Source organism: Lagenorhynchus albirostris, chromosome 7 (assembly GCF_949774975.1).
Source record: "Lagenorhynchus albirostris chromosome 7, mLagAlb1.1, whole genome shotgun sequence".
Classification (NCBI taxonomy): Eukaryota; Metazoa; Chordata; class Mammalia; order Artiodactyla; family Delphinidae; genus Lagenorhynchus; species Lagenorhynchus albirostris.
In genome coordinates, this window is record NC_083101.1 from 69,837,675 (window position 1) to 69,849,793 (window position 12,119).

Here is a 12,119-nt window from a genome sequence, read left to right on the forward strand (position 1 = left end):
GTGGAATCATATAGTATTTGTCTTTTGACTGATATATCTCACTTAGCATAGTGTCCTCAAGGTTGAGGACATGTAGCATATAACAGGATTTCTTTTCTTTTTAAAGTTGAATACTGTTCCATTCTGTGTATATATCACATTTTGTTTATCCATTTTTCCATCAATGGACATTTGGGTTGCTCTTGACTATTGTGAATAGTACTGCTACGGAGGAGCTGAACCAAGATGGCAGAGTAGAAGGACGTGCTCTCACTCCCTCTTGTAAGAACACCAGAATCACAACTAGCTGCTGGACAATCATTGACAGGAAGACACTGGAACTCACCAGAAAAGATACCCCACATCCAAAGACAAAGGAGAAGCCACAATAAGACAGTAGGAGGGGTGCAATCACAGCAAAATCAAATCCCATAACTGCTGGGTGGGTGACTTACAGACTGGCGAACACTTATACCACAGAAATCCACCCAATGGAGTGAAGGTTATGAGCCCCACGTCAGGCTTCCCAACATGGGTGTCCGGCAATGGGAGGAGGAATTCCTAGAGAATCAGACTTTGAAGTCTTGTGGGATTTGTTTGCAGGACTTCAACAGGACTGGGGGAAACAGAGACTCCACTCTTGGAGGGCACACACAAACTAGTGTGCACATCGGGACCCAGGCGAAGGAGCAGTGAACCCAGGGGAGACTGAACCAGACACACCTGCTAGTGTTGGAGGGTCTCCTGCAGAGGCGGGGTGGAGGTGGGGGCTGTGGCTCACTGCGGGGACAAGGACAGTGGCAGCAGAAGTTCTCGGAAGTCCATTTCATCTAGATTATCTCGTTTGTCACTCCTTGGCGTGAACCCTCCCAGAGTCTGCCATTAGTTCCACCAAAGAGCCCAGGTAGGCTCCAGTGTTGGGTTGCCTCAGGCCAAACAACCAACAGGGAGGGAACCCAGCCCCGCCCATCAGTGTCAAGCGGATTAAAGTTTTACCCAGCTGTGCTCACCAGAGCAACACCCAGCTCTACCCACCACCAGTCTCCCATCAGGAAACCTACACAAGCCTCTTAGATAGCCTCATCCACCAGAGGGCAGACAGCAGAAGCAAGAAGAACTACAATCCTGCAGCCTGTGGAACAAAAAACATTCACAGATAGACAAGATGAAAAGGCAGAGGGCTATGTACCAGATGAAGGAACAAGATAAAACCCCAGAAAAACAACTAAATGAAGTGGAGATAGGCAACCTTCCAGAAAAAGAATTCAGAATAATGATAGTGAAAATGATCCAGGACCCCGCAAAAACGATGGAGGCAAAGATCGAGAAGATGCAAGAAATGTTTAACAAAGATCTAGAAAAATTAAAGAACAAACAAACAGAGATGAACAATACAATAACTGAAATGAAAACTACACTAGAAGGAATCAATAGCAGAGTAATTGAGGCAGAAGAATGGATAAAGTGACCTGGAAGGCAGAATGGTGGAATTCACAGAATAAAGAAAAAAGAATGGAAAGAAATGAAGTCAGCCTAAGAGACCTCAGGGAGAACATTAAATGCAACAACATTCACATTATAGGGGTCCCAGAAGGAGAAGAAAGAGAGAGAAAGGACCCGAGAAAATATTTGAAGAAATTATAGTCGAAAACTTCCCTAACATGGGAAAGGAAATAGCCACCGAAGTCCAAGAAGCCCAGAGAGTCTCATACAGGATAAACCCAAGGAGAAACATGCCGAGATACATAGTAATCAAATTGGCAAAAATTAAAGACAAAGAAAAATTATTGAAAACAGCAAGGGAAAAACAACAAATAACTTACAAGGGAACTCCCATAAGATTAACAGCTGATTTCTCAGCAGAAACTCTACAAGCCAGAAGGGAGTGGCATGATATACTTAAAGTGATGAAAGGGAAGAACCTACAACCAAGATTACTCTACCCTGCAAAGATCTCATTCAGATTCAATGGAGAAATCAAAAGTTTTACAGACAAGCAAAAGCTAAGAGAATTCAGCACCACCAAACCAGCTCTACAACAAATGATAAAGGAACTTCTCTAAGTGGGAGACAGAAGAGAAGAAAAGGACCTACAAAAACAAACCCAAAACAATTAAGAAAATGGTCATAGGAACATGCATATCGATAATTACCTTAAAGGTGAATGGATTAAATGCTCCAACCAAAAGACACAGGCTTGCTGAATGCATACAAAAACAAGACCCATATATATGCTGTCTACAAGAGACCCACTTCAGACCTAGGGACACATACAGACTGAAAGTGAGGGGATGGAAAAAGATATTCCATGCAAATGGAAATCAAAAGAAAGCTGGAGTAGCAATACTCATTTCAGATAAAATAGACTTTAAAATAAAGAATGTTACAAGAGACAAGGAAGGACACTACATAATGATCAAGGGATCAATCCAAGAAGAAGATATAACAATTATAAATATATATGCACCCAACATAGGAGCACCTCAATACATAATGCAACTGCTAACAGCTGTAAAAGAGAAAATCGACAGTAACACAATAATAGTGGGGTACTTTAACACCTCACTTACACCAATGGACACATCATCCAAAATGAAAATAAATAAGGAAACAGAAGCTTTAAATGACACAATAGACCAGATAGATTTAATTGATATTTATAGGACATTCCATCCAAAACAGCAGATTACAGTTTCTTCTCAAGTTTGCATGGAACATTCTCCAGGATAGATCACATCTTGGGTTACAAATCAAGTCTCAGTAAATTTAAGAAAATAGAAATCATATCAAGCATCTTTTCTGACCACAATGCTATGAGATTAGAAATGAATTACAGGGGAAAAGTGAAAAACACAAACACGTGGACGCTAAACACTTCGTTACTAGATAACCAAGAGATCACTGAAGAAATCAAAGAGGAAATAAAAAAATACCTAGAGACAAATGACAGTGAACACACGACAATCCAAAACCTGTGGGATGCAGCAAAAGCAGTTCTAAGAAGGAAGTTTATAGCAATAGAAGCCTACCTCAAGAAACAAGAAAAATCTCAAATAAATAATCTAACCTTACAACTAAAGGAACTAGAGAAAGAAGAACAAACAAAACCCAAAGTTAGCAGAAGGAAAGAAATCATAAAGATCAGAGCAGAAATAAATGAAATAGAAATAAAGAAAACAATAGCAAAGAACAATAAAACTAAAAGCTGGTTCTTTGAGAAGATAAACAAAATTGATAAAACATTAGCCAGACTCATCAAGAAAAAGAGGGAGAGGACTCAAATAAATAAAATTAGAAATGAAAAAGTAGAAGTTACAACAGACACCGCAGAAATACAAAGCATCCTAAGAGACTACTACAAGCAACTCTATGCCAATAAAATGGACAACCTGGAAGAAATGGACAAATTGTTAGAAAGGTATAACCTTCCAAGACTGAACCAGGAAGAAATAGAAAATATGAACTGACCAATTACAGGTAATGAAATTGAAACTGTGATTAAAAATCTTCCAACAAACAAAAGCTCAGGACCAGATGGCTTCACAGGTGAATTCTATCAAACATTTGGAGAAGAGCTAACACCCTTCCTTCTCAAACTCTTCCAAAATATAGCAGAGGAAGGAACACTCCCAAACTCATTCTACGAGGCCACCATCACCCTGATACCAAAACCAGACAAAGATACTACAAAAAAAGAAAATTACAGACCAATATCACTGATGAATATAGATGCAAAAACACTCAACAAAATACTAGGAAACACAATCCAGCAGCACATTAAAAGGATCATACACAATGATCAAGTGGGATTTATCCCAGGGATGCAAGGATTCTTCAATATATGCAAATCAATCAATGTGATACACCATGTTAACAAATGGAAGAATAAAAACCATATGATCATCTCAATAGATGCAGAAAAAGCTTTTGACAAAATTCAAAACCCATTTATGATAAAAACTCTCCAGAAAGTGGGCATAGAGGGAACCTACCTCAACATAATAAAGGCCATATATGACAAACCCACAGCAAACATCATTCTCAATGGTGAAAAACTGAAAGCATTTCCTCTAAGATCAGGAACAAGACAAGGATGTCCACTCTCAATGCTATTATTCAACATAGTTTTGGAAGTCCTAGCCTTGGCAATCAGAGAAGAAAAAGAAATAAAAGGAACACAGATTGGAAAAGAAGAAGTAAAACTGTCACTGTTTGCAGATGACATGATACTATACATAGAGAATCCTAAAGATGCCACCAGAAAACTACTAGAGCTAATCAGTGAATTTGGTAAAGTAGCAGGATACAAAATTAATGCACAGAAATCTCTGGCATTCCTATACACTAATGATGAAAAATCTGAAAGAGAAATTAAGGAAACACTCCCATTTACCACTGCAACAAAAAGAATAAAATACCTAGGAATAATCCTACCTAGGGAGACAAAAGACCTGTATGCAGAAAACTATGACACTGATGAAAGAAATTAAAGATGGTACCAACAGATGGAGAGATATACCATGTTCTTGGACGGGAAGAGTCAATATTGTGAAAACAACTATACTACCCAAAGCAATCTACAGATTCAATGCAATCCCTATCAAATTACCAATGGCATTTTTTACGGAACTATAACAAAAAATCTTAAAATTTTTACGGAGGCACAAAAGACCCCGAATAGTCAAAGCAGTCTTGAGGGAAAAAAACGGAGCTGGAGGAATCAGACTCCCTGACTTCAGACTATATTACAAAGCTACAGTAATCAAGACAATATGGTACTGGCACAGAAACAGAAACATAGATTAATAGAACAGGATAGAAATCCCAGAGGTAAACCCACGTACCTATGGTCAACTAATCTATGATAAAGGAGGCAAGGATATACAATGGAGAAAAGACAGTCTCTTCAATAAGTGGTGCTGGGAAAACTGGACAGCTACATATAAAAGAATGAAATTAGAACACTCCCTAACACCATACACAAAATAAACTCAAAATGGATTCAAGACCTAAATGTAAGACCGGACACTATAAAACTCTTAGAGGAAAACATAGGAAGAACACTCTTTGACATAAATCACAGCAAGATCTTTTTTGTTTCACCTCCTAGAGTAATGGAAATAAAAACAAAAATAAACAAATGGGACCTAATGGAACTTAAAAGCTTTTGTACAGCAAAGGAAACCGTAAACAAGACCAAAAGACAACCCTCAGATTGGGAGAAAATATTTGCAAACAAATCAACGGACAAAGGATTAATCTCCAAAATATATAAACAGCTCATGCTGCTCAATATTAAAAGAACAAACAACCCAGTCCAAAAATGGGCAGAAGACCTAAATAGCCATTTCTCCAAAGAAGACGTACAGATGGCCAAGAGGCACATGAAAAGCTGCTCAACATCTCTCATTATTAGAGAAATGCAAATCAAAACTACAATGAGGTATCACCTCACACCAGAATGGGCTTCATCAGAAAATCTACAAACAACAAATGCTGGAGAGGGTGTTGAGAGAAGGGAACCCTCTTACACCATTGGTGGGAATGGAAACTGATAACAGCCACTATGGAGAACAGTATGGAGGTTCCTTAAAAAATTAAAAATAGAATTACCATATGGCCCAGGAATCCCACTACTGGGCATATACCCAGAGAAAACCACAATTCAAAAAGACATATGCACCCCAATGTTCACTGCAGCACTATTTACAATAGTTTTTCCTTTTGCTGATTCTGCTTCTCTTTCTGCTAATGCTGATTTCCCTTCTGCTGCTTATGTTGATCCTGCTGCTGCAGTTACTTCTCCTTCTTGGTCTGCTACTTTTTCATACATCATTTCTGACCTCCTTGTAACTTCACTTCTATATGGCCCTCAATGGCTACTCCAACCCTGGCTTCACCTTATGGCTGCACTTAGAACTGCTAGAGTGTCTCATTTTTTTCAATTTCAAATTACCTCCCACCTGAAAAATAAAAAATAAAAGAACATGGTGCTATGTCACAGATAGCTGGTTAACCTATGGATTAGCTGTTATATCTGGTGCTCACCTGTGGAGCAGTCAGCCATGGCACAGGCTGAGGAGAAGAAGAAGCAGGGATCACATGGGACAGAATGTACCATTTAGAGCCACAGGGACTGAAGGTAAACAATTCTCCTGAGAAGGAGATGGACCTGAGTGGTAGTGATTGTCTCCTTTTCTAGAAGTGGATTAAGGAGTGAGTGAGCAATAAGGCAATATTGTAGAGTAAGTTACTCTTTGTAGGAAGCTGGATGAAAAGACATGAGAGAACATGGAAGAGAGTTAAGTAGCAATGTGGAATATTCCTATCCAGGCAAGAGGGAAAGACTGGAGACAAATAAGAGAGAGAAGAACAGAGGGAGCAAAGTTTCCAGCAAGTGAGAATTGAAAGGTTGAACACAATTGAAGCTGTGATACCAAATCCTTTGAAACTAGTAGAAAGGAGGGAAAGTTGGCAGTTCCAGTTTCATGATGCTGTTGAAGTATTTTATTATTTTTTTCCTTTCTGTTGCAGGTCCTGAATCTGTGCCTCCTTCCCTTCTCAAAGTTGTGATGAAACCCATAGCAACTGTTGGAGAAAGCTACCAGTATCCTCCTGTGAACTGGGCTGCACTCCTCTCTCCACTTATGAGGCTAAACTTTGGTAAATATCATGTTTTTAGGTCTTCAGACTCTGCTTTTAGGATGTGACCTGAATAGAAAATTGTGTGTCACAATTGGTAGTGACTGGATGGATGTCTGGGTACTTGAGGTTTGTCTTCTTGGATGGGACAGCTGGGTTACTTTCATTGAGTCACTTTCTAAATAGCTGAGGGGGAGGGGAAGGAGGTTTGAAGACACAGACCAGATGCACTCATCAAAACAATACTCGACTGAGATGGTGCATGTCGCTGGGCATGTGGTGCAGGTCCCAGAAAGCCTGGTTTGATGGTTATCAAGCTGCATTTTCAGAACTCCAGGTTTCAAGGAAATGCCCTATGAGGTGCTGTATTAGTTTGCTATTACTGCTGTAACAAATTACCACAGACTTAGTGGCTTGAAACAACACAAATTTATTATCTTATAGTCCTGTAGGTCAGAAGTCCAACATGGTTCTCACTGGGCTAAGACCAAGATACCAGCAGAACAGCATTCCTTCCTAGTTGCCCAGGGGAGTGATGTGGCCTGAATATTTGTGTTCCCTGAAAATTCATATGTTGAGAACCTAAACCTCAATGTGATGGTATTAGAGGGTGGGGCCTTTGAGGGTGATTAGGTAATGAGGGTGGAGCCCTCATGAATGGGATTAGTGCCCTTATAAAAGAGGCCCCACAGAGCTCCCCAGTCCCTTCCACAATGTGAGGACACAGCAAGAAATCAGCAGTCTGCAACCTAGAAAAGGGCTTTCACCGGAACCCAACCATGTTGGCACCCTGGTCTTGGACTTCCAGCCATCGGAACTGTGAGAAATAAATTCCTGTTGTTTATAAACTACCCAGTCTGTAGTGTTTTGTTATAACAGTCCAAACAGACTAAGACAGGGAGAATCCATTCCCCTTCCTTTTCCAGCTTCTAGAGGATGCCCATACTCCTTGGCTTGTGGCCCCCTTTCTCCATCTTCAAAGCAAACAACAGAGGGCTGAAGACCTCTCATGCTGTCATCTTTCTGGTTCTCTGAAGACGGGAAAGGTTTTCCATATTTAAGGATTCATGTGATTAATGGGTCTATTTCAGTAATCGAGGATAATCTCCTTATCTCAAGGTCTTTAACCTTAATCACATCTGCAAAGTTCCTCTGCCATACAAGAGAACATATTCACAAGTTCCGGGGATTAGATATAGGCATCTTTGGGGGCCATTATTCTGTTTACCACAGGTACTTTGTGGTGAGAGGCAAAGGGAATGCACATCTCAGTTTGTCCACAGCAACCTCTAGTATGGAGTTAGAGTATTAGCATAGGCCAATTTAGATGCATGTATTTGCCCCCCACCTCCAAAAAAAAAAAAAAAAAGAGGGAGAACAACTTTAACAGTGCTAGAAATTGTATATGTGTGTGTATTTGCCATGAGTGCTCTTTTACAGTAGGTGCTTACTTACATATGATATACAAAAAGATTTGTATACTATATGTACAGTTTAAGGGATAATCAAAGATTATTTTGACTGAACACAATTTTCATTTGAATGCTTTCATTTGAACCTAATCCTATATAAGATATGATCTCACCATACTATGCTTCCAGATCTCACCATACTATGTTTCCAGAAAAATATGTTCCCCTGCCCCTGCCCTGCTTTTGTGTGCTATATTGAAGATGTTGGTGTTTTAGTAAAAATCCTTAGTAAACAGAAGAAAACGTCTGGTTGGGAAGATGCATCTGCCGACTGGGATCAGGCTTAAAAAGACTGGGTCACTAGAGAACATGGATACATCTCTAAGGCCTTCCAGATTTGTCTATGTGCTGAATGTAAGATGGAGAGGAGAGAAAAACAGAAACAAGAGATTTTTAGCTAGAATTTTCTCAAATTTTGAATAGTATTTGAGTGTTTAGGTTTGTCTAGACATCACAAGAGAACTTTCCTGAGCTATTTCAAGATCCTTGCCAGTTCCAAAACTCAAGCCTCTGATACAGCGGGTACGTTCTTTTGCTTCGTAACTAAAAAGGTCTCTTGAAATACCTTATGGTTTGCTGAAGTTCCATTACCTTTAGACATCACACACAAGTTCTTTTACCTTTAGATGTCTGATTTGAGACATTGAAGACTGGATATGAGTTAAGAGAAGCAGCTATATCACAGTTTTTTCCTTTCTTCTCTTTCAGGTGAAGAGATTCAGCAACTGTGTCTTGAAATTATGGTGACCCAGGCTCAGTCATCCCAGAATGTCGCTGCACTGTTGGGAATATGGGTGATGCCACCACTGATCCATGGTCTGAGTGTATGTAGTAATTAAGGATGTTGAGCAACAGGAGGATATGGTTCTTTTGGGGGAGATCAACATTCATTTGTGTGTGAGCTCTCAAAGTCAAGAGTGGACAAATGGGATTTCACAGTGAGGACTTGACAAGAGCTGGACAGCAAATTGGAAAATTGTGGGACACAGAACTCTGCCATAGCCATCACCATTAATGCTTTCAGCTACCATTTATTACAAGAAAAAGGGACAGTGATGATCAGAGATATTAAAATTCCTTTCTCAAGACCATACAGGTAGAAAGTTGTACAGTTATTGGAACCTGGGTTTGTTTATATGATATGCAGTCGTTTCAGCAGGTATTAAAAGAAAGGCAAATCCACACACACTGGATAAATGATCCCTCCCTTTCACAGAAAGGCAGCAATTAAGGCGAGCCTTGAAGGCTTGGTAGGATTTCATTAGGCATCAAGTTAGAGACACAAGGGAATGTAAGTGGGAAGGTGTATGTGGAGAGAGTAGAACATCTCTGCCAATGGTGTTCAGCTTGAGTAAAGTGCTGAGGGAGAAGTGATCTAGCCTGGTATTTATGATAGAGGGGGCCAGCACCTTCCAGGGCACCTTCCTACCATCTAAGGTAGGTAGGAAGAATAGGGTGAGATTATTTAAAGATGTGAGATTATTTAAAGATGTATAATTTGGGGTACATTTCAAGGTAGGACCCCCCAAAAAACCACATTCCATGATTCCTTAGAGGTTTACCAATTAATTATAAGCTAAATGATCTCCTCTTCGTTATTCTTCTATTCTAGGAGGCTTTAATTCTTTGAGGATAGTGCAAAACCCTCTTATTATTTCCTCAGTCTTTTTGGCTTTAGTCTCTACTCTGTACTTCTTTTTTTTTTTAAGCTTTCCTACATCTCCTGATTCTTTTTAATTGAAGGTCAGTGTTACTGAGGTCTGCGTCCTTTCCATCAGCTGTTATTACCTGTCTGCTCCAAACAGCTCCCATTTAGCTACCACTTAATGAGCACTGGTTATGTACCTGCTACTGGTAAGCACTCAATGAGTACTTTCAGACATCAGATTTAATCTCTCTTCAACCCTGACAGGCCAATTTTTTTTTTTTTTTTACAGCTCTATTGAGTTGTAATTTATATTCCATAAAATATGGCTATTTTAAGTGTATAATTTGATGGGTCTTAGTACATTTATATATTTTCATCCATCACCAATAATATTTCCATCACTCCAAAAAGTTCCACCGTGCCTACTTATAGTTAATCCCCACTCCCAATCTCAGACTCAGGCTACTACTGTTCTTTTTGTCTCTATAATTTTGCCTTCTTTAAAGAACTTTCATATAAATTTAAATTTCATATAAACTTTAGAAATTCTTTAGAATGGAATTGTACAGTATTATATCTTTTGTGTCTGGTTTATTTCACTTTTGAGAAGTAGACTTTATTCCCATTTTATAGGTTGATGAACTGAAGCAACTGGAGGTTAAGCAAAGTTTACATAGCAAATAAATGGAAGAGTCCGGCTGACTCAAAAGCCTGTGTCTTGAACACTGTTCTGTTAATGCTTCCTTCCTTTTGAATCATCTATAATTCTAACAGCCTGTTTTTTTGATCTCAGACATTTTTCTAGGTTTTAGTTATCCTTCCATTTCTCTTTTAGATCTGTCCTATTTCTTTTTTTTTGCATTTGTCCTTGATTAGGGACCTTTCTTATTATCTTTGTTAATTAACAAATTAAGCTTGTAAATTCATTTTTTAAATTATGTACCTGCTCATTTAAAAAATGATCTGAAATGGCATGTTTTTTAACATGAAGTCTTCTGTAACTCATGAAGCTACATTGATCTTTTTTTGAAATATACTGGTTTTTGTCAGATTTTATTTTTTAAAGCACTTCTTTTAGACTTGCTGCTCCTTTAGTATCATACTTAATGTTTCTAAGAATTTTTGAAGCCTGCTTTCTCAAAGTCTGTGGCTCACAGCTATCATTAACTATGCCCCTTCTTAGCGCTCCTGAACTCTTAAGATGCTATGGTCAGTTCCACACGCTTGGCTGGTTCTTCTTTGCTCAGAAATGGCCCCAGAATGCCAGTTCCCCTCATTATTTCTTTATTCTTCCTCAGAAGAAGAAATGAATAATAATAGATATTCTGTTTAGTCGATTTCCAGCAGTTGAGCCTTCATCTTCAGGAGCTTTTCTTGCCAGAGAATGTGACCTTTTAAGACTGAATAGCAACTGTCATGTTCTTTTAGAAGTTAGCATTTTATTCCCCTCGCTGAAGAGATCCAAGGTTTAAGCTGAGTAGTTCACAGATGGATTGGCAGATACCATATATCCACACGAGTCACCCTGGATCAGAAGTCACCGCAGCCGCTAAAATTACATGCATCGGTGGTCCATTAGACCATGAAGCTGTGGGGAAATGAGGGTCTAGGAAACAACCTGAACTTTTTATGTTTCACCTGAACCTTTTATCTTTCAAACACAGTGATGACCTAGAGGTTTTGAGCATTACAAACCCAGACTTGCCTGTTTACATCTGACCTCTTCTGTTTTGCTTTCAGCTGAATATCAAGAAATACCTCCTGCTATCTGTGCCTTCGTGGATAAAACACGTCTCTGATGAACAGATCGTGGGTTTTGTTGAAAGCTTGATGGTGACAGTTTTTAAAGCAGCTTCCCCACTCTCCAAACCTGAGTTATGCCCGAGTGCCTTACAGGGTCTGAGCCAGGCCATGAAACAGCCCAGCCCTGCCTACCACCTCTGGAGTCTGCTCAGCAAAGCTACTGGGAAAATTTTTGACCTTCTGCCAAATAAGATTCGGGTGAGGAACAAAAATATTTACATTCCTGACAATTTATGTTTGGGATTTTTTAAAGCCTTTTGGCAAAGCAGGGAGGTATATGTTTTAAGAATGTGGTGGGAAGGCTAGCAAGAAATAACCACGTTCTTCACTAAGAATGTTTGCTTCCAAGATCTAAATTGAGGTTGAATATTTAGAACCAAAGTTTTGAGCACGCTCAGAAGCAGGTTAACCAGTGCGGCACCAGGAAGTTTGCTCTTAGGCCTTTTACCAAATGCCCATAGAAGATGAGCACGTTCAGAAATCCTTACACTTGGACTTCCCTGGTGGCACAGTGGTTAAGAATCCGCCTACCAATGTAGGGGACATGGGTTCGAACCCTGGTCCAGGAAGATCCC

At 39.5% G+C, this 12,119-nt stretch overlaps 2 protein-coding genes across 2 annotated transcripts in view; one reads left to right on the plus strand and one right to left on the minus strand.

Moving 5' to 3' along the window:
- The window catches only part of HACD4 (3-hydroxyacyl-CoA dehydratase 4), an 807,943-nt gene that overhangs the window by 723,301 nt on the left and 72,523 nt on the right, over positions 1–12,119 (minus strand). The gene's annotated exons all lie outside the window — the stretch shown is intronic.
- Positions 1–12,119, plus strand: part of FOCAD (focadhesin) — a 290,793-nt gene that overhangs the window by 265,988 nt on the left and 12,686 nt on the right. The window contains exons 35-37 of the mRNA XM_060155133.1: positions 6,514–6,642; positions 8,802–8,917; positions 11,482–11,742. Coding sequence (XP_060011116.1) covers positions 6,514–6,642; positions 8,802–8,917; positions 11,482–11,742 — 506 coding nt within the window. The remainder of the gene's footprint in view (positions 1–6,513; positions 6,643–8,801; positions 8,918–11,481; positions 11,743–12,119) is intronic.